The 20,880-nt window shown below is 58.6% G+C and overlaps 3 protein-coding genes across 7 annotated transcripts in view; all 3 read right to left on the bottom strand.

Moving 5' to 3' along the window:
* Window positions 1-1,282: 1,282 nt before the first annotated feature.
* EPHA2 (EPH receptor A2) lies at window positions 1,283-12,460 on the bottom strand. Its single transcript, XM_059866509.1, has 17 exons — window positions 12,298-12,460; window positions 9,527-9,594; window positions 8,357-9,020; window positions 7,463-7,618; window positions 7,035-7,367; window positions 6,797-6,921; window positions 6,265-6,424; window positions 6,023-6,122; window positions 5,841-5,896; window positions 5,637-5,762; window positions 5,373-5,555; window positions 4,741-4,802; window positions 4,423-4,632; window positions 4,089-4,238; window positions 3,672-3,865; window positions 2,606-2,761; window positions 1,283-1,922 (listed from the first exon to the last, which is right to left on the bottom strand). The coding sequence occupies exons 1-17, from the start codon at window positions 12,365-12,367 to the stop codon at window positions 1,817-1,819; spliced, it is 2,919 nt and encodes a 972-aa protein (XP_059722492.1). The 5' UTR covers window positions 12,368-12,460; the 3' UTR covers window positions 1,283-1,816.
* Window positions 12,461-13,649: 1,189 nt separating this feature from the next.
* CPLANE2 (ciliogenesis and planar polarity effector complex subunit 2) lies at window positions 13,650-16,335 on the bottom strand. Of its 5 annotated transcripts, none has more exons than XM_059866743.1 (6): window positions 16,284-16,335; window positions 15,520-15,634; window positions 15,299-15,451; window positions 15,046-15,170; window positions 14,815-14,954; window positions 13,650-13,955 (listed from the first exon to the last, which is right to left on the bottom strand). In XM_059866743.1, the coding sequence occupies exons 2-6, from the start codon at window positions 15,620-15,622 to the stop codon at window positions 13,736-13,738; spliced, it is 741 nt and encodes a 246-aa protein (XP_059722726.1). In that variant the 5' UTR covers window positions 15,623-15,634; window positions 16,284-16,335; the 3' UTR covers window positions 13,650-13,735. The 5 variants fall into 5 exon arrangements, with proteins under 5 accessions (XP_059722726.1, XP_059722725.1, XP_059722722.1 ...); XM_059866742.1 differs by having other exon boundaries at window positions 15,520-15,657; window positions 16,284-16,321; XM_059866739.1 differs by lacking the exon at window positions 16,284-16,335 and having other exon boundaries at window positions 15,520-16,172.
* A 2,668-nt stretch (window positions 16,336-19,003) lies between these two features.
* The window catches only part of FBXO42 (F-box protein 42), a 44,118-nt gene continuing 42,241 nt past the window's right edge, over window positions 19,004-20,880 (bottom strand). The window contains exons 9-10 of the mRNA XM_059866452.1: window positions 20,346-20,462; window positions 19,004-20,216 (exon numbers count right to left, since the gene is read on the bottom strand). Coding sequence (XP_059722435.1) covers window positions 19,140-20,216; window positions 20,346-20,462 — 1,194 coding nt within the window. The 3' untranslated portion in view covers window positions 19,004-19,139. The remainder of the gene's footprint in view (window positions 20,217-20,345; window positions 20,463-20,880) is intronic.

Raw genomic sequence — 20,880 nt, 5'->3', positions numbered from 1 at the left:
CGCGGCGGGGCAGGTTGGGCAGGGCGGGCATGCCCGGGCTCGGCGCAGGAGGGGTGAAGCAGGGTCAGCGCCAGGGAGACACCCCAAAAGTGGGGCAGGAGCTGGGCTGGGCTCCGGGCTGGGCGCTGGGAGCGGGGCTGGGCTGCGGCACCCACGGGCGGAGCGGGGGGAGCAGGGGAGGGCTCCGCAGCCCCCGATCGCCCGGAGGGGTGGGGTGGGTGGGTGGTCAGTGAGCAGCACCCCCAGCCCTGCCCGTCACCCCGAAAGCCCCGCTGTCGCCGTGCCTCAGTTTCCCCGTGGCTTTCCCAGCCCGTGGGCTCCTTGCCCGGCCCCGCCTTGGCACACAGGCGACCGGGGGCTGCCAGGGCCCAGCCCGGGATGTCCCCCCCGATCCGGTCCAGCCCGGGATGTCCCTCCGGATCCGGCCCCTCCCGGGCACTGCCGGACTTTGAGCCGCGATCGAGGCCGGCGCCGGGGCTGAGCCCGACGGACTCGTGACACCCACAGGCCAAAGTGCCCCCAAACGGGGTGAAAATCCCCCGAACCCGCGGCTTTCGCAGCGCGATGTTGGTCCGCCCTCACCTCCCACCCGACTCTTATTATGGTTTGGGGCAGAAAAAAATGTCAAACCCCTTTTTCCGGCGTTTTCCTACCCAGTCATTTGCAGGCTCCGAGCAGCCGGCGCGGCCGGGCTTTGGCTTCGGGGGAGCGGCGGGGGAAAGAAAGGCCAAATTCCTCCTGGGTTTTGCTGAGGAAAGGGGCCCCGGATGGGAAACGCTCCCGGAGCCGTGCGAAACCCCTTAAAATCCCTGCTAACCCCCTAAAAACTGTAAACCCCTTTAAAAACCCTCCTTAACTCATTTCAACCCCCTTAAAATCCTCTTTAACCCGTTTAAACCCCCATTAAAACCCCTAAACCCCCTTTACTTTTAAAACCCCCTTAACCCCCCCAAAAATCCCAAAATAAACCCTTTAAAAAACATTAAGCCTCCCTAAAAAATAACTTTAAACCCCTTTAAAGCCCCTAACCCCCCTTACAAACCCTTATAACTCCTTGAAAAACCTTAAAATGTCTAAAAACCCCCAAAACTTAAACCTCTTTAACTTCCCCTTAATGCCCCCCAAAACCTTTAAAAATCCTTAAAACACCTTAAAAAAAATCCTTTAAAACTCTCTTAGAATCCTTTAAATGCCCTTAAATCCCCTAAAATATAGGGGAAACCCCCTTTCCTTGCCCCCCCAAATTCCCTCAATCTCTGTGAAGCAGTGGGAAAACATAATATTCTAGAAAACCAAAAAGCACATATTTTTATTCAAAACCCCACAAAAATCCCCATAAATCCATGAAAAAGGTGGGGGGGGAAGCATCCAAGCTGGGTGTTTTTATTCCCCCTTTTTTTCTCTCCCAAACCTGACACGACCTTTAATTCCTCGCAATAAATATACAAAAATAGAATAAATTAGGTTAAAAATACAAGGCAACACTGGCAGATCAGCGATAAAGCACAAAAAAAACCACCCAAAAACCCGGTGGGAAAGGAATAAATAGGGAGAAAAAAGAAAAAATAAATCAGTTTTGGGACTGAGCCCTTTTTTTCTTGAAATGTGGGGGGAAAATAAGAAGAAAAATCCCTCCCCCAGTTCCAAAGAAGCTTGAAATTCCATTTTTTTACTGGGGAGGGGCAGCACCCGTTTCATCCCCAGGCGTGGGGACAATATCAATAACACTATAAAAAAACCCTAAATAATTACAGAAATAATAAATAAACCCCTCGGGGAGGAGGGGGGGTTCACGTGGAGTTCGGGGGGTGTGGGGTCAGCCCGGGGCCCCCCCAGCCCCCGCCTGCTCCTGCAGCCCCAGCAGGCTGTAGGCGATGCGCTTCTGGTGGCCCGGCAGCCGCACCCCGATCCGCTTGATGTCCCTGGGAAAGGGGAACACGGAGTCAGGACTGGGGAGTGGGGCTGGGAGGGGCTGGAGCCACCACAGCCACACCCAGGGCTTGGGGGGACCCAGGAGCAGCGTCCTCGGGGTCGGCATGGATGGGGGGGTGGACACAGCTCATCCCGAGGGATGGATGGATGGATGGATGGATGGATGGATGGATGGATGGATGGATGGATGGATGGATGGATGGACATAGCTAAACCCCAAGGCATGGATGGACATGGCTCATCCCAAGGAGTGGACAGATGGACATGGCTTATTCTGGGGGATGGATGGATAAATGGACATGGCTCATCCCGAGGGCTGGATGGATGGATGGATGGACATGGCTCATCCCAAGGGATGGACAAAGCTCATCCCGAGGGATGGATGGGTGGACATAGCTCATCCCAAGGAATGGATGGACACGGGTCATCTCAAGGGACAGACGGACAGATACAGCTCATCCCAGCCTCTCAAGCCAAGGAACATCTAATTTTATCCTGTCCCTCGGGCCACCAAGGCCATGGAAGTGGTTTCCGTTCCCAGCACATCCCTGTCCCTCGGGAGTTGGAGGGGAGGGTATGGGGACAGTGTGGGGACACACCCTAGGGACAGCAGCGGAGTGGTGTGGGGACAGTCTGGGAGTGTCAAGGGGACAGCACAGGGACAGGGACTCACTCGCTGGTCATCTGCAGGACCTTCTCGATGGTGCTGTAGCCCGAGGCCATGAAGGTCTCGGTGTACTGCGGCATGCGGATGGACTCCAGCCACTCCGGGACCGAGCGGAACGGGACGCCCTCGGAGCCGCTGGTGCTGGGCAGCCGGATGGACACCCTGCGGAAAATGAGGCAAAAATAGAAAGATGCAAAAAAAGTGGTGCAGAAATGCAAGGCTGGAAAAGCGCCGTGAAAACAGAAGGGTGTGAAAATGATGCAGAAAGAAAACGATGGAAAAAATGATGCAGGAATGGAGGGGTGTTAAAATATTATGTGAAAATGGAAGGTGCAAAAAACAATGCAGAAAGGAGAGAACATAAAAACATTGCAGAAATTAAACAATGCAAAAAATAATGTGAAAATGGAAGGATGAGAAATTCTGCGGAAATGGAAAAAGGAAAAAAATAATGCAGAAAACTGGAAAGATGCAAAAATAGCGCAGAAATGAAATGGTGCAAAAAGTGATGTGAAAGTGGAAGGGTAAAAAAATTATGCAGAAATGGAGGGATGTGAAAAATTATATGAAAATGGAAGGATGGAAAAACAGTACAGAAATGGGAAGATGCCAAAAAATAAATGCAAAAATGAGATGATGAAATTGTGATGCAGAAAATGAGATGCTGCAAAAAGTGGAAATACTAAAAAATGATGCAGAAATGGAGATGCCAGAAGCATCGAGGGAGTGCAGAGATGCAAAACCCCACCCAAAACAACACCATGACAGTGCAAAAAATCATGCACGAAATGCGAAGATGAAAACAAAATTATGCAAAAAATTATAGAAGACACAAAGATGTGCAAGAATCAGAGAATCCCAGACTGGTTTGGTTGGGAGGGACCTTAAAGCCCACCCCATTCCACCCCTGCCATGGGCAGGGACTCTTTCCAGTATCCCAGGAGTCTCCAAGCCCGGTCCAGCCTGGCCTTGGACACTGCCAGGGATCCAGGGGCAGCCACAGCTGCTCTGGGCAACTGCTCCCCTTCCTCTTCTTGCCCCACCAGCCCATCCTGGCGCTCCCTGCACTCACCGAGGGTCGAAATCTGCCAGTGCCTTGAGGGACTCGGGGGCGCGGATGAGTTTGTCGAGGATGCTGACGATGTCGGGGAATTTGGGGCGCCGGCAGCGCTCCTGCTGCCAGCACTGCATCATCAGCTGGTAGATGGCCGAGGGACAGTCCAGCGGCGCTGGGAGGCGGAAGCCCTCGTTGATGGCCTTCATCACCTACAAGGAGGAGAAGGAGGGTCAGGGATGGTCCCCCCAAAAAATAGTGGTCATTCACAGAATCCCTGAATGGTTTAGGTTGGAAGGACTTTAAAGCTCATCTCATTGCAGCCCCTGCCGTGGGCAGGGACACCATCTACTGTCCCAGGTTGATCCCAGCCTTGTCCCACCTGGCCTTGAATGCCTCCCAAAACACTGGTGGTGGTGGAGGGTGGGCACTCACCTCGTGGTTGGAGAGCTCCCAGTAGGGCCGCTCGCCGTAGGACATCACCTCCCACATGACGATGCCGTAGCTCCAGACGTCGCTGGCAGAGGTGAACTTGCGGTAGGAGATGGCTTCGGGTGCTGTCCAACGGATTGGGATCTTCCCGCCCTACAGCAACATTGGGGTCAACCCCGCACCCCCAAAAAGCCACCTCACCTTGTTCAACCACCCCAACATGGCCACCATGATGGACAATCACCCACCTTGGACAACCACCCTAACACAACCAACCACCCCCTCACCCTGGCCAGCCACCCCTCCCTGGCCACAGCCTCGTCACAGTGACACTCACGCTGGTGGTGTAGGTGGCTTCAGGATCGTCTTCCAGCACCCTTGAGAGCCCAAAATCAGACACTTTGCACACCAGGTTGCTGTTCACCAGGATGTTCCTGGCAGCCAGGTCCCGATGGACATAATTCATGTTGGCCAAGTACTTCATGCCGGCGGCGATGCCCCTCAACATCCCCACCAGCTGGATGATGCCAAATTCGCCTTCTTTTTCCTGGGAAAAGGGGAGAATCCAGCCTGGAATCCACCTGCTGCCCTACCTTCTTTGGTGGATGTTGGAGGATCCACCACCCTGTGGTTTTTGCCACCACGTGTCACCTACCCTTAGGAATTTATCCAGCGCCCCGTTCTCCATGTACTCCGTGATGATCATGAAGGGCTTGTCTGTACAAAAGAAAGACCCCAAAATAGGTAAAAACACCTAAAAATATCCCTCCAAGCCCCCCAAAAAGTCACCCCCCTAAAATCTCTAAACTTCCCACAAGCCCTCCCAAAATCCTTAAACTCCCAAATGCCCAATGCCCCATAAAAAACCCCAAACCCCCAAAAATGACAAAAAACCCCAACCACCCCCAAAAACCCAAACCCTACCAATTCTCCCCAAAAACTACAGACCCCAACTCCCCAAAAAGTCACCTCCGCTAAACATTCCCAAAACAACAATAAAGTTTCACCACCCTTACAGACCCCAATAAACCCCAATAGCCAAAACCCCAAAATAACTCCCCCAACTCCTCCAAAAATCCCTTAAGCTCCCCATAAAACCTCCCAAATAAACCTGAATTCACTCCCAAGAAAAATCCCCAACCTCATCCCCCCAAAAGACCCAAGTTCCCCAAATTCTGCTTTGTGCCGTTGCTCAAAACACCTTATTTTTATATTGCTTTTTTGGGGGTGTTTTGCTGGGAAATTGGGGTGTTTTTTTTGTGGGGACAGGACATAGAGGACACTCACACTTGGAGACAACGCCCTCGAGGCGGATGATGTTGTGGTGGCAGAACTGTCCCATGATGGTGGCCTCGCTCAGGAAGTCCACGCGCTGCTTCTCCGTGTACCCCACCTTCAATGTCTTGATGGCCACTGGCACCTCCTTCCTGCCACGCTTCAGGGTGCCCTTGTACACCTCCCCAAATTCACCTGCTCCAAAAAAGGGGACACCCTTAGCCCCCCTGTCCCACCCTGATTTCGGGGTGTCTCTGGGGGGACAAAGCCACGCACCAGCACCGATGACCTTCTGGCGGGTGATGAAGGATGGAGGGATCTCAGTGGTGAACTTGAGCATGGCTTGGTTGGGGTCTTCATAAGTGTGGGGGTCAACGTAGGTCTTGAGGGGCTTCAGCTGGTCTGGAGGCATCAAGGAGGGGGTCAGCACCCCTGTCACGCCCTGCACATCCCTGTTGTCCCCACTGTCCCATGGCTCACCTGACTTGGAGAAGTAGACGTCCTCGGCGGATTGGCGTGGCCGTGACCTCCTCCTCCTGTGTAAAGCAGCATTTTATCCCAAAAGATCATCCCTCGCCCATATTTGGTGGTGGGACAATGACTTTTTGGGGTTTTTTGGGGTTTGGGGGGGGGGGGGGGGGTGGGGCGGTTTGTCCCCTTACCGCTGGAGGATGTAGAGGAGAGTGACCAAGAGGAAGACGACGAAGATGACACCAGCAATGCTGCCAGCGATGACGGTGGTCGATGCCATGGCCTCAGAACCTGTGGGGACCATCCAGGTGAGCCCTGCAGCCCCTGGAGCCCCCACCCCCCACTCCTGACACCCCCCAGAGCCCCCATCCCCACTCCTGACACCCCCCAGAGCCCCCACCCCACACTCCTGACCCCTCCAGCCCCTCCTCACCCTCGGGCAGGGTCTCAAACTCATGCTGGGGGCTGAAGACCCCTTGGCCGTCGGCAGTGAGAGCCTGGACTCGAACCACGTAGGCGGTGCCTGGGGACAGTTTGGGCAGGGTGACAGAGGTGCCCTCGCAGCGCAGCACCGAGTAGCTGTTCTCATCCACCTGGGGACACGGCAGGGGGACATTAGGGTGACACGCAGGGAGGGGTGGCATGGGTGGGGCAAAGATGAGATGATGTGGGGAACATGGCATGGATGGGGAAGGGATGGAGGTGACATGGATAGAGGAATGAACATGGGAGGGACACGGATGGAGGCAAGGATAGAGGTGACATGGATGGGGAGGTGACAGGGATGGGGAGGTGACAGGGATGGGGAGGAGGATGGAGGCAGCATGGATGGGAGGCTGATGTGGATCAGGGCAAGGATGGAGGGGTGACGGATAGAGATGTGGATGGGAGATTGCATTGACAGAGGTGACACAGCTGGGGACAAGGATGGAGGTGACATGGATGGAGGTGTCAGGCTGTGTCACCTTCTTGCTGTAGGTGACCTCGTACTTCCAGACCCGACTCTGCTGCCGCAGTGGCACCGTCCAGGACAGGACCAGGCTGGTGGCCGTCCGTCCATCCAGGCTCACTGATGTCACCCGGGGGGGCTCTGCCATGAGGACACAAAGGGGTGTCACTGAGGCGTTCCCATGGGGGACAGGAACACCACAAATGTGTCCCCACCAGGGAGGGAAGGTGTGGGAGCTGACGGTGTCCCCTCACCTGTCTGGTTGACACTGATGGTGGCGCTGGCCACGCTGCGCTGGTGGCTGGAGGGGGACACCCCATTGCGGGCCTCCACGGTGAAGGTGTAGTTGACATGCGGCTCCAGGTCAGTGACAGTGACCTCTGTCCCCGTGATCCCTTGGGGGGGCTGTGAGAACCGGACCCCCCCGTCGCAGGGCCGGCACTCGCCGCTCTCAGGCCAACACTGCTCGCAGGTGACGCTGTAGGTGACGTCCTCACGGCCACCGGGGTCGGCAGGGGGGGCCCAGCGCAGCTGCACCGCGGCCCCCAACCCCAGGGCTGTGACAGCCTGGGGGGGTGAGGGGGGACCTGCAGGGGACACAGGGTGGAGTCAGGAGACAAGGTGGTTCCGTGTCACCTCAGTGAGGTGACACAACTGTGCCCCCCCTCCGGAGGTGACTTACGGGTGCAGGGATGCTCCGCGGGGTCCTCAGGGGCCCGGAAAAATCCATCCTCACATGGGCAGGCGGCGGCAGCAGCCGGGGCAGGCAGGGTGTGGGGGGGACAGGGCTGGCAGCCCCCCGAGGACACCGCGGCCTTGAAGGTGCCAGGGGGACAAGCTGGGGGGACACACACAAAGTGACACTGGTGAGATCCCAAATCCTGCTCCCCATCCATGGGATCAGCATCTGGCAGGTGGCTGGGGGAAGCACCCCCCAAGCACCCAGAGAGGAGTTATGGGATTTTGTCTCATTTTGCAGCTTCTTTATTATTGGGGAGTCCCCTCAAAACCACCCCCCTCCTAGCAGAGCCCTGCTGCACTCACTGCATTAGTGATGCTGCAGGGGAATGATCCAGGATGGGGAATTCTGGGTCCAGCATCTCATTTCTCCAGCTCAAATGAGGAATTTTAGGGTTTTCAATCTTATTTTGCAGCTGCTACTTTATTTATTTTTTGCTACTTTAAAGTAGCAATTTAACAATACTTTGTTTTGCTACTTCAAAGTATTGCTTCTTTATTTTACTTTACTATTACTACTGGGATCCCCCCAGCCCACCCTTCAGCTGTCTGAGTTCTCCCTACAGCGGTGATGCTGAAAGATGAAGATCCAGGGCTGGGAATTTTGGAGGCAAAACCTCATTTCTCCAACTCTGATTCAGGAATTTTTCAGGCATTTCACCTCATTTTTGCAGTCACTGCTCCACCCCTTTCTCAGTGAAGCCCTTCCACAATCCACTCAAGGCTAAGGACCCGGGATTGGGAATTTTGGGGCCAATCCTCTTCCCTCCCATCCCGCCCCAGGCACGCACCAAGCTGGCCCATCCTCAGACCCCCCTCAGTTTAGCTCAGTCCATACCTTGGCAGGTGTCTCCCAGGCTCTGGAAGCCGGCCCGGCACAGGCACTCCCCGATGGGCACAAGCCACTCGCCGTCGGCGTTGCAGTGCAGGGCCGGCGCCTGCTCGGCCACCGCCTCGGCCACGCACGAGCCCCGCACCTCGGCCAAGGTCTGCGAGTCGGCGCCAGCCACGGTCTCTGGGAAGTGCGCCATGCCCCGCACCACGGCCGGGCACCGCTTGTAGTAGACGCGCACGGAGAGCAGCGCCACGCAGGCGCCCAGGTCCTGGAAGGCCAGGTAGAAACCCTTCCTGCGGAGCGGCCCCACCGACCGCACCTCCACGTTAAGCTTCACGTTGCGGGCGGCGAAATCCTCCTGCACGGTGATCTCGTCCGGAGCGATGGTGTCGATCTTCCTGAACTGCCGCTTCTGGAAGTTGGTGCCGTAATCCACGTCGGACTCGGCGTAGTAGAGGTTGAAGGTCTCCTTGCAGGAGCCGCCGCCGGCCGTGGGGAAGCTGTTGCAGTCACGCACGGTGAACTGCAGCTCGATGAAGATGCGCTGAGCCACGCCGCGGTAGATCCAGTTGGTGCGCAGCCAGTTCTCCTGCTCGCCCTCCAGGACGTTGCACACGGAGTACATGTAGATCAGGGAGTCATTGAGGACGTTCTGCAGCTGGTCCCACTGTCCCCAGAGACAGAAATGGGGCTATGGAGGGGAACTGAGGCACTGTCCCCAGGGATGGGTTTGTCCTCATCTCGTTCCCCGTCCCCAACCCCATGGGGATCCCCAGACACATCCTAGAGGTCTCCAACCCCGTGATGTCCCCACGTCCATCCCCATGGCTGTTCCTGGTCGAATGGAGGGCAGCAGCCCAATGCCAGTGGAGGTCTCCAACCCCATGGGTGTCCCTGTCCCTATGCCCATGGAGATCCTCATGACCAAGGGGTGTTCCTGTGGAGGGCTCTCCCTTGCAGATGCTCCTGTCCCCATTCCCACGAATGCCCCCAGGCCCATCCCCATGGATGTCTCTACTCCCATGGAGGTCCCCATTTGCCACCCCCACAGATGTCCTCATCCCCATTTCTGTGAAGGTCCTCAGAAGATGTCCTTGTCCCATCCCTGTGGAGCTCCCCCATGGCTGTCCCCATTCCCCATCCCAGTGGGGCCAGATGTCCACGGGTGCTCACCCCTTTTCCGTAGGGATGGGTGAGCCAGCCCAGCTCCCCGTGTGCCTTGGCGAAGTCCAGCAGCACCACTGTGGGAGAGGAGAGAGGACAGGGACATCAGCAGATGGCCACCAGGACCTGCAGGTGCCACCAATACACCCCCTCTGGCCCTTGGATGTCCATCCCCAGGACCCATGGAAGTTCCCAGGATGTGCAAACACTCCTGGAATCCACAGATATCCCTGGGACCTGTGGATGCCATCCACGGATATCCCTGGGACCCACAGATATCCCACTAGGATCCCTGGATGTCCTGGGCACTCATAGATATCCCTGGAACCCACAGATGCCAGGAGGTTCCATGGATGTCCTCAGGACCCCCGGATACCCCCAGGAACCACGGATCCACCCCAAGAGCCACAGACGTCCCCAGGACCTCCAAACAGTCCCAGGCCCCAGAGGTGTCCCCTGGACCCACGGATCCCCCGTTCCCGGCAGATTCCACTGGAAGAAGCCCCCCGGGGCCGCCCCCAGAGGCGGGGAAGCCGCGGGGCCCGGCGGGACCTGCCCTGGCACGCAGAGGGCGGCGGCCGGATCCAGCGCCGGGAGAGGAAGAGGAGGAAGAGGAGCCGGGGAGGGAGCGGGGCCCCCCGGTGAATCACCCCCCAGGAATGTGCCCGGACGCCCGGGTTCAGCGGCGAGATGGGTCCGGCGGGACGGGGCGATTTCGGGACGGATGTGCCCCCCCAGCTCCCACGGCTGAGCACGGACGGGCTCGCGGCGGGTCCCGGGAGGGTCAGGTCTAGGGGGGGACCCCAGAACCTGCCTGGAGGGGACGCGGGTGGCTGCAGCGTCCCCCCCCGCGCCTTGCCCAGGATCAGGAAGGATGCCGGGGCGGATATCCCGGTTTTCCTGAGGCTGGAAATCCCCCCCGCGAGCCTCCGGAGAGCGGAAAGCTGCCGGAGCCAGAGCCGGAGCGGGCGGGGGTTCCCCGCCGGTGCCCCCGGGGGTGGCTCTGGGGACAGTGCCAGGGCCGGGGCTGCTCCAGGGGCGCAGCAGCCGAGGGAGCAATAGGGACAGCGCTGGGGCCGCAGCCCCGTCCCGGGAATCACCTGTACCCACGGCCACCACCATCATCATCAAATTCTCTGTCACCTTCGTCACTCGGCCACGGCCGCCCCCACCTCCAGTGCTACCAACCCTATCACCACCCTCAGCGCCACCCCTGCGCTCCAGAGCGGCACCCCGGTCCCATTCCCAATCCCATTCCGGCTGCATCCTTGTCCCTGTCCCCTGCCCTGCCCTAACCCCGTCCCCATCCCAATCTTTGTCTGAATCCGAATTCCATTCGGAAAGTGAACACCAATCCCATCCCCTCCGCTCCCATTCCTGTTCCCATCCCAATCCATCCCATCCCAATCCCATCCCCGTCTCAACCTTAACGAGAATCCCAATCCCAAAATGAATCCCATCCCCTCCCCATCCCAACCTCATCTCCTCCTCAATCTCAATCTGAACCCCAATCATAATCCCAAAATTGATCCCATCCCAGTCCAAATCCTGCTCCATTCCCTCCTCTTTAACCGCTTCCCCACCTCAGCTCACCCCAAATCCCACTGGATCTCACCGAGGGGAACGAATCCCCCTGAAATCCCCAAATCCCACCACTCTCCCACCACTTACCCTTTCCCCCCATGCACTTTTAAAACCTCAATTCCCAGTATTCTCTCCTGGGAAACAGCACTTTGGGAACACACCCCAAAATCCCACAGCTGCCACAGGGTCACCCCTGTGCTGTCCCCTCAGCACTTCCAAAAATCTTCATTTTAGGGGTTTTTACCCCTTTTTTAGTTTTCAGGGAGTATTTTCCATCCCAGCCTCTGATTTATTTGCATTTGGAGCTGGATTCTTCCACCTTACCCTCAAAAAATGATGGATTAAAGACGTGAGGCAGAGTTTATAGAAACTCAATCCTAAAAAAATTCCAGGCATACACGAAAAAGTGAATTTTCCCCTTTCCTTTTGCCCAACCCTGCCAAACTAAGCCCCAAAATCACTGGGGGAAGGGTTGCGAGGTGGAGGCCGAGAGGCTGCTTGTTTTTTCCCAGCAATTTTTTGGGATTTTCCTGACATTGTTTTCCAGCTCTCCGGCCGGATCCTACCCGACCCTGCACCACCCATGGGAAACGCTCCATTTTAAGGTGATTTTCCCCTTTTTGGGGGGTTTATTTTCTAATCCCCCCCACTTTCACCCCTGTGCCAGCCTCTTTGGGGGCCCCCGGCAGGACCTGGCCCCGGTGCGTCGGCTGGACGCTCGTCATGGGAAAAGTTGCCCCAGACTCCTGGGTTTCGCCTCATTTTAGCTTTTTTTCTCCCCATTTAAATTTCTTTCTCCTCTGTTCTAGTTGTCCCCCAATTTTAGCTGCCCCCCCCCCGTATTTCTATCTCCCCACACACCTCTTTAACTCCTCCCCCTTACTTTAACTTTCGCCCCTTAATTTAACTTTTTCCCTCTTAATTTAAACTTCTCCACCCTCATTTCAACTTCTCCCCAAATTTTAACCTTTCCCCCCCGCCACAAAGGCGCTCCGGCACCTGCAGATTCCCCACCGCACCCCAAACTGGTCGGAAGGAAGGGGGAACCCACATCACCCTTTACCCTCAGAGCGCTCCCCGACTCCTCAGCTCCCCCCAAACCACCCGAATTTACCCCAAAACCACCCCACCCTTGGAGGTGCCCGCAAAAAAGGAGTTTCGGGGTGCTCCCCCCCAAAGAAAAGTGGGGGACTCACCTTCCTCGGCGTCCAGGGGGCTGAGGGCGGTGAGGAGGAGGAGAGTGAGGGCCGGCGGGGCGCCCGCCATGGCGGGGCGGTTTTGGGGGGTCCCGGGCGCGCCCCACGAGCGGCGGCCCCGCGGGGAGTGCGGGGGGTGTGGGGTGCGGGGCCGCGCGCCCGCTCCTGTTCATTCATGCCCTGCTGACGTCACCGGCCACGCCCGCTCTTAAAGGCGCAGGAGCCGCTCCCAGTACGCACCAGTACGGCACTGGGAGGGCGCGCGCCCCAGGGTGGGACGGGGCCGGGTGGAGGGGAGGGGGCTGTGGGAGCCCCCCTCTAGATGGGGCACGGCCCTGGAGGGGGTTCGGGGGTCTCGCACCCCGCGGCGACCCCCCCGGGCCCGGTCCCGAAGGGGTGAACGCACCCCCCCCTCCAGCCCCCCTCCTCTTTCATTCATGAATCGGCGTGGGAAGGGCGGGGTGGCGGCAGCCAATGACAACAGGGGGCGGGGCCACGCGGTTACTACCGGCCACGCCCCCCACCCACCAGTTCGATACTGGGGGGTTTGGGGGGGGCCGGTCTGGGGGGGGCTTCCCGGAACCCCCGGGGCCCAGCGCCCCAAATCCTCAGCACCACCGTCCTCATGGACCCGCAACACCCCAAATCCAACAGCACCCCAAATCCCATCACCCACAGCACCCTAAATCCCACAGCATCCCCAATCCCATCACCCACAGCACCCCAAACCCTGGATCATCCGTTGCACCCCAAATCTCATAGTGCCCTAATCCCATCAATTCCAGCACCTCAAATCCCTCAGCAGGCCTGTCCCCACGATCCTGCAGCACCCCAAAGCCTGCATCTTCCATAGCACCCTAAATCCCACAGCAACCCCAATCTCTGCAGCACCCACAGCACCCCAATCCCTTCACCTCTAGCGCCACAAATCCCCCAGTACCCCAAAGAAACTCAAATCCCACAGCACCCTAGATCCTGCACCCCTGTTCCCATAATCCCTCTGCAGCCACATCCCCTAATACCCACAGAGCCCAAAACCCCCAGGGTCCACAACACCCCAAATCTGCCAATAGGCCCAGCACCCCATTCCATGATCCAACTGAACCCCAAACCCCCCAGTAACTGCAGCACCCCAAATCCTGCAAGCACACCCATTCCATGATCCCATTGAAATTCAAATTCCTCAGGATCTGCAGCACCCCAAATCCTGCAGCACCCGCCTCCTGATGATCCCGTTGCAACCCACATCCCTCAGTACCCCCGAATCTTCATTACCCCAGCACCCCAAATCCTCAGTACCCCAAATCCCCCCAAACCCCTCACCCCCCAAATTGGACAAGACAGGCCACCCATTATCTTTTTCATAGAAAATCACTGATTTTAGCAAAAAAGCACCTTTTTACCCCTCCCATTCCCCAAACCCACCCCAAGAGGGGGTTCAGGTGGGGGTGTCCCCCGTGGTAATGCCGGCGGTCACTTGGTCGCGCCGCCAGAGCTCCTCGACCAGGGCGTCCAGGACGGGGGCGACCCGGGCCAGCCCCGCTCGCACCCCGCCGGTCCCCGCCGTCCCCCCCGCCCGCAGCACCCGCAGCCCCTGCGTCCCCTCGAAGGCCCGCACGTCCCCCTCCGTCACGGCCGCGTGCGGGGCCAGGTCGAATCTGGGGTGGGGAGGGGACACAGGGTCAAGGGAAACAGCAACGCCCCGGAAAATCCCCCCAGAAGCACCCGAGATTCATCGGTGTAACCAGGTGGGAGTGTTCTCTGCCTGCCCAGGGACTGAGTGGTTTGCAATCTGGGGCTGCAAACCTGATTGTGAGGGGTACACGGGGTCAAGGAGACACCAACACCCTGAAAAATCCCCCCAAAACCACCTAAAGAGAAATGGGGATTGTGAATCCATTGGTGCAATGAAGTGTTGCATGTTCTCGGCCTGCTGAGAAATCTTGGGGTGCAAACCTGACTGGGGTGGGGACACAGGGTAAAGGGAGATCCAGAAAACCCCCCAAAACCCCCTGAAAACAAGTGGGAGTTGTGGCCCAAAGAAACCCCTCCAAACCCCCTAAAAATCAATGGGAGTTGAGGACCATGGGTCTAATGAAAGTTGCACATTCTCAGCCTAACAAGGAATTGAGTGATTTGAAATCTGGGGGTGCAAACCTGACTGGAGGGGGGGAAATAGGGTCAAGGGAGACACCAACACCCTGAAAATCTCCTTTAGGGTGGCAAAACTCCCTAAAAATAAGCAGGAATTGTGAACCCATCGGTGTAACCATTTGTGCCCATTCTCAGCCTGCTGAGATACCAAATGCTGAGAAATCTGGGGGTGCGAACCCATTCTGGGGCGGTGGGGGGGTTGTGAAGGAACACCTAAAAAAACCCCCAAACTCAGTGAAAATCAGCAGGAGTCGGGAATCCATCGTTGTGCTGTTCTCAGCCCCTGCGATGCCAAGCGCTGAGAGCCCCGGGGGTGCAATCCCCCCGCCATGGGGTGACCTTTGGGGACCCCCAAAAGGATACTTGGTGCCCACGACCACCCTGACGAGGTGGCGGTCCCCGGGGCCCAACACGCGGCCCATGAGCGCCGGCAGCTCCTCGAAGGACGCGCGGTCCGTGAAGGAGAACAGAAACAGGGCGGCGTCCGCCTCCTCCTTACAGGCCTGGGCACGGGGACACCCCTCACCGCGGCGTCCTGGCGGTGTCCGCCGCCCCAAAACGCGTCCCCCACCCCAAAACGCGTCCCCCGCTCACGGGCAGCAGGTGCTCGAACTTCCTGAGCGCTCCGTCCCCGCAGTCCCAGAGGTGCAGCTGGAACAGGACGGGGCGGCTGCTGCCGCGGGGCTTGGCCGGCCAGAACAGCGTGGTGGCCTCGATGCCTGCGGGGACAGCGGGACTGTCACCCCGGGACACCCCGGCAGTACCCAGGGTCTCGTGGTGGCCGGGGTGGCCTCGATGCCTGCGGGGACAGCGGGACTGTCACCCCCGGGTCCCTTCCCGGCCGTACCCAGGGTCTCGTGGTGAGCGGCGGGCGCGGGGGTCCCCCCCAGCCAGGCCACCAGCGCTGTCTTGCCGACCCCGCTCCTGCCCGCCAGGAAGAGTTTGTAGGTGACCGTGGGGACAGCCAGCGCGGGCGGCAGCGCCGGGCGCTCCAGCAGACCTGGGGAGGGGCTCAGGGTCATTCTGGGGGCCGAGAGCCCGGCTGGGGGGCGCAGGGGGGGCACGCACCGAACACTCTCCGCTGGTTCTTGTGCAGGATGGAGTCCAGGTAGGGGCGGCCGGCGGGGGACAGGAGCCAGCCCGGCTCCAGCGCCCAGTCCTGCTCTGCCATAGGCCCCCAAACCTGGGGAACGGCGAAGAGTCCCCCTTCCCCCATGGGATCACTGCATCTGCAGCTTTGGGGTCTCCTTCTGACCCCACCCCAGGGTCCAAGCACCCTCCCAAGGGCCCCTAAATCCTTCATCGGGTCCCTAAAACATCCCCCATGTCCCAGCATCCTCCCCAAAACCACCCACGGGGTCCCTGACACTCCTCTGTGAGGTGTCTGCCCCCCTTCCATGGGGTCTGTGCCCTCCCTATGGAGTCCCTGCACCCTCCCATGCGGTCCCTGACCCCTCTCTAGGGCCCCAAGACCCTATCTGGGGTCCCTGCACCCCCTACAGGTTCCCACCGCCTTCCCATGGGTTCCCTGCCCCTCTCCGGTTCCTGTGCCCCACTTTGGGGTCCCTGCCCCCCTCAGTGTCCCTCCTTCCTCCCAGGTGTCCCTCACAGCCCCACACGGGGTCCCTGTACTCTCCCCCGAAGGGTGCCTGCCATCCCCGCTAGGTCTGTGCTGCCCCCAGCTGACCCCATACCCCACAGCATTTAGGAAGAGAGGGGGAACCCAGCCCCTTTCCCCTTTCCGGACCCACTGCCCCCCAAATCCCCCCATGCCTTGTCCCCCACACCAATTTTCCCGCGCGGGCCCTTTAAGACGCGGCGCCGCCGCTCACCTGAGGCCGCTTCCGCTTTGCCGTGACGTCACTGGCTATGGAGACCACGCCCAGCCGCAGCTGCGCGTGCGCGGTGAGTTGGGGGGACACGTGGGTGACCCCGGCCTTGCGGATTTTGGGGGGGGTCCCCATCCCAAGTTACTGACACTGGAATGATTTGGGGGTCCCCCTCCCCAGTTCCCAGCACTGCCGAGATTTGGGGTTCCCAACTGCCAGTGTTTCCAGGCTTTGGAGCCCTCCCTCATCCCTAATCACTGACACTGGAATGCTTTGGGCTCCAGCATCTCCCACACTGGCAGGACTTGGGGTCCCAATTTCCAGCCCCAGCAGGCTCTAGAATCCCCATCCGCAGTTCCCATCTCCAACAGGCTGTGGGATCCCCAGTTCCCAGCATTGGCAGGATTTGGGGTCCTCGTCACCAATTTTCAGCCCCAACTGGCTTTGGGGTCCCTATCCCAAATTTCCAGCCCCAACAGGTCTTGGGGTTCCCAATTCCCAGTGCTGGGAGGGCTTGATATCCCCAATTACCATCTCCAGCAGTCTTTGGGATCCCCATTCCCAGTTCCCATCCCTAACAGGGTTCCGTGTCCCCCATTGCCAGTGCTCTGACAGCCTTTGGGTCCCTGTCCCTAATTTCCAATCCTGGTAGGACCTGCAGTCCACAATTTCCAGCACAGGCAGGACATGGGTTCCCCAGTTCCCAGCCCTGGCAGGTTTTGGGATCCCATCCTAAACTTCCATCCCAAACAGGGTTTGGGATCCTTGAATTCCCAGCTCCAACAGGCTCCCCAGTTTCCAACCCCAACATGCTTTGGAGTCCCCATCCCCAATGTCCGGCTCCAAGAAACTTCAGTGTCCCAAATTCTCTGTGTCCCCCTTTGCCTCCCTCCACTGCTCCAACATTCCCTGTACAAACATTTCCCTTCTCTTACACAAAGACCCCAAATCCCCCCTTTCACCCCCAAACTTACGGCAGCACAGCAAGAAATTCCCCTCCAAGTTACTTCCACCCCACTCCTCCCCAAAAGCACCAACCATCCATTTCTTTTCCTTTTTATTTGTTAAACCACTAAAAATTTGTCGGGAAGGGGGGGAGGGACCCCCATGAAACCCCCCAAAATGTACACAAGATTTTAAATATCACCGGAATCGCTTCCCATTGCTGCGCTCGGCCCGGGAGTGACGGGGGGGACACCTGAGTCGCGGTGGGTGGGGGGGACACCTCGCTCACAGCACCAGCAGCTCCCGTGGGATTCAGGGACAGGGACCCAAATTTGGGCTGAATCTCTCTGAAGGGCACAGAACATGCATCTCCCGGCGGGGAACCCCGGGAGCGGGACAGGATGTAAACTGGAAGAGCGCCCCTGGAGGGATGCTCCGCAGGGAGAAGGACATCAAAGCGCCATCCATCCCCGGCTTTGACTCTTTTTTGGGAATGGATGACAAAAAACATGCAAAGGGGACGTGGGGATCGATGGCGAAGCCTCGACTGCCTTCCCCGCGGCCACGCGTGGAGAATGAAAATTCCAAAATTCCACAGCTCACCCAAGGTGCTCCTGAGGTCTGGAGATTTTTGTGGGGGGAAAAATTGCATTTTGCTTTCCCTTAGGACAAATCAAATCGTTCTGGGATGAATGGGAGAGGTGGGATTTGACGAGGGGTTTATTTACAGAGGTGGAAACGCCGCGGGTGAAGCAAATCCCTCCCCGTCCCCACGCGGCTGGGATGGGATTTAAGGCTCCGACCGGCAGAAAGCTCAGTGGGAATGGAGAAGAAAAATTTCAGGAAGAAGGGACCACGTCATGGCGCTGCCGGCTTGGGGAGGGCTCCCTGGTTTTAGGGTGCTGGAGGTTGTTGACCAAAACCTGGCAGAATCCGCCCCGTTTCCCCCCCTTGGAGGGGACGGGGAAGGAGGGGTTGTCCCAGAAGGACGCACAGGTTCAATCCCTTCGGATTTGGATTTAATCTTTGCGGAAGGAGGCACGTGCAAAGATGAGGTGAAGTTACTGCATCGAGGCTGCCCTCACATTAACCAGTGTCTGTCCGTTTCCCTGGAAAACCCACCCTGCTCCCGGGCTCCAAGGGGCTGCTTCGGCCTTGAACGGTTTGGGCCGTTGAATGAAATGAAACCTTTAAGTCTACAAGGGAATTGGCAGCCAGATATCTCCGTTTGGGGAATAATGGGATTTTCAGAGTATTTTTGCTGGTCAGAGGGGATCAGGGCTGATCCCCAAGCCTGATCCAGCAGGGCAGGGAGAGGAAGGATGCTAATAATCAAGATTTTTGGCATTTTGACACAAAAAAATGTCCTTTCCTCCTTCTTTTGGTCCTGCCTGGAGGACAGAGACAAGAGCGGCAGGTGAGAGGCAAAATAAAAAGGCATCGTGTTTGTGTCGAGCAAAGGTTGGCAGCGCTGGGAGATTCCCAGAGGGATATTGCTGTTTTCCTGATGGAATTGAGCATGGAATTAATCAAGCTAACAGCCTCCTGCCTGCTGCAATTTGGGTTATTCCTATAAAACCACTTCTACTCACAACCCACGAGGAATTTCGGAGAGACTGAGACTCACAAACACTTAGAGAATAAACCCAGGAGGATCCTGGTTGCAGCAGAGGAATTCCCCGGCTGCTCACCCCAAATCCTCGGATCCTCGGGTCCTTCCCCGCCTGTAAACACGACTCACTCGCCTGGGGTCTTACTGGGAACTGCCGGGGCAGCGCTGGAGGGTTTGCTTGGACTTTTATTGGTTTCCTGCTCCCTAATTCACAGTTTGAACGCCTGCGTGTTGGGAAGGGGCTGGGGAAGGAGGAGGAAGAGCCGCAGGGATGGAAGGACGGGCGGCGGGCGGGGGCCGCATTATCTCTTTGCTCGCACAAAGTACAAGGCATTTGTTTTGGGGTAATATTTGACGTTTTGTTTCTTGTCCATCAGGCCACCGAATATGATCAGCTCCCCTCGGCCTTGCACCACCGTGTGTAAACTGGTCTCGGGCGGCCCCACCACGGAGCTGCTGTTGAACACTTTCCACTTGACTCGTCCCTGCTCCTTGGTGTCCTTAATGTCCAGCACGTACATCTGCATGGGCTTGCAGTTCATGCTCTGGTACAGCGGCTTGCCCACGTTCAGCGACTGCGGCGGGTGGTGCCCGAGGCGCCGGGCGATGGGGGGCAGCGAGTGCCCCTCGCCCTGGGTGGCACTCGGCCGCACGGAGCCCGGCTCGGCACCCGGGGACCCCGGGGACGAGGCCAGGGGAGGGCTCAGCGCGGCCGAGGCCGAGGTGGCTTTGGAGGAGAGGGCTTTGACGGCCTCGAGGCTGCGGCGGAGCGCGCCGGGGGACACGGCCCCGGGCAGGGCGGCGTGGGGCGGGGTGTGGATGCCGTTGGTGTGCTCCGGGGGGTTCCGCATGCCCGCTGTCCTGCCCTCCGCGCCGTCCAGCTGGCACAGGAGGGACGTGGGCTTCTGCTCCCAGCCCAGCTCCACAGAGGCCAGGCGCAGATCCCTCTGCTCTGGCAGCGAGCCCCGGCGTGGCGCCAGGGCCGGCCCCACCTTGAGGTCGAATCCCTCGGCGGCCGAGGGCGTGCTGGGGGACAGGGCTTGCACGGGGCTGTCCAGGGAGGCCCCACCATGCGGCACCGCTCCAGGTGACATGGTGCCGCCGTTGAGCACCGGGGAACTGTCCCCTCTGGCCGGGGACAGGCTGCCCTCCCGCGAGCCCGACGGCGTCTGCCTGCGGGGCCGCAGGGTGCCCCAGCGGCCGTTGACGCAGGGAGCCTCGTCCGTGTTCCTGACGGGAGACTGGGAGCGGAATTCCCGCGTCTCAGGCACCAGGGCGGGCGGCGTGGCGCTGATGGGAGACGGGCGGGAGTTGAGGCTGGGGCTCAGCGGGGCTCTCCCGCTGGGAGCTTGACTGAAGACCACGACGCACTGTCCCACCTGTGCGAGAGCAGGGAACAGACATCAGGAGGAGCCTTGGTGCTGGGGAGAAGCAGTTATGGAGCATTTTGGGCAGGGAATAAAAAGGGGGGTGTGTGTGAGGGAGCAGGGACCCCCCCGTGTCTGTACCCTGCAGGCGGGATGGCACCACAGCTCTGGGGCTCCGTGGTCCTCGTTCTCCACCTTGAGCGGCTGCCACCTCCAGGGGTTGTCCTGCATGTGCAGCAACCAGGCGTCTTTGAACAGCTGCGGAGGGAATGGTCACATATTCAGGAGTCTGGGCATGCATTTAGGAGCCCAGGCTGGGTTTTATCCCAGTTTACTGCTGGGCTCAGCCCATCAGGGCCATGGTGGGAGCAGTGCTTTGCTGCTGCAGACAGGGGATGCTGACCCAAAGCAGGAGCTAATCATCCATGAGTGACTACACCCCACTATGGCCATGGATAAATCCCTTCACTGCCATCTGCTATCCCAGTACAAAGTCAGGGCTCATCCTGACAAGCCTCAGTGAACCCAGGGAGCTGCTCAGAGAGTGCCTGGGGTGATTTTTATTAATTAAAGCAGCTCCAGCAACAGCTAAACAGCTTCTCTGGAAAGTCTACCAGGTGGGTGCCCAGACTTGAGGAATAAAATGCCACAAACGTGCAGAGTCCCCCCCATCCCA

Source organism: Haemorhous mexicanus, chromosome 23, assembly GCF_027477595.1.
Source record: "Haemorhous mexicanus isolate bHaeMex1 chromosome 23, bHaeMex1.pri, whole genome shotgun sequence".
Lineage (NCBI taxonomy): Eukaryota > Metazoa > Chordata > Aves > Passeriformes > Fringillidae > Haemorhous > Haemorhous mexicanus.
This window is presented reverse-complemented; position numbering and strand designations above follow the sequence as displayed.

What these genes read in the sequence shown, in the direction of transcription:
- CPLANE2 (XM_059866739.1), bottom strand. Translation starts at nt 15,850, where the DNA reads ATGGAAGGGGGGCAGACACCTCACAGAGGAGTGTCAGGGACCCCGTGG. An exon ending in CGCTCACCACGAGACCCTGG is followed by an intron (nt 15,171 to 15,298) that starts GTACGGCCGGGA and finishes CTGTCCCCGCAG; the next exon opens with GCATCGAGGCCACCACGCTG. An exon ending in AGTTCGAGCACCTGCTGCCC is followed by an intron (nt 14,955 to 15,045) that starts GTGAGCGGGGGA and finishes CCCCGTGCCCAG; the next exon opens with GCCTGTAAGGAGGAGGCGGA.
- EPHA2 (XM_059866509.1), bottom strand. Translation starts at nt 12,367, where the DNA reads ATGGCGGGCGCCCCGCCGGCCCTCACTCTCCTCCTCCTCACCGCCCTC. An exon ending in CGCGGAGCATCCCTGCACCC is followed by an intron (nt 7,368 to 7,462) that starts GTAAGTCACCTC and finishes TGTCCCCTGCAG; the next exon opens with GTCCCCCCTCACCCCCCCAG. An exon ending in CTCCTCTACATCCTCCAGCG is followed by an intron (nt 5,897 to 6,022) that starts GTAAGGGGACAA and finishes TGCTTTACACAG; the next exon opens with GAGGAGGAGGTCACGGCCAC.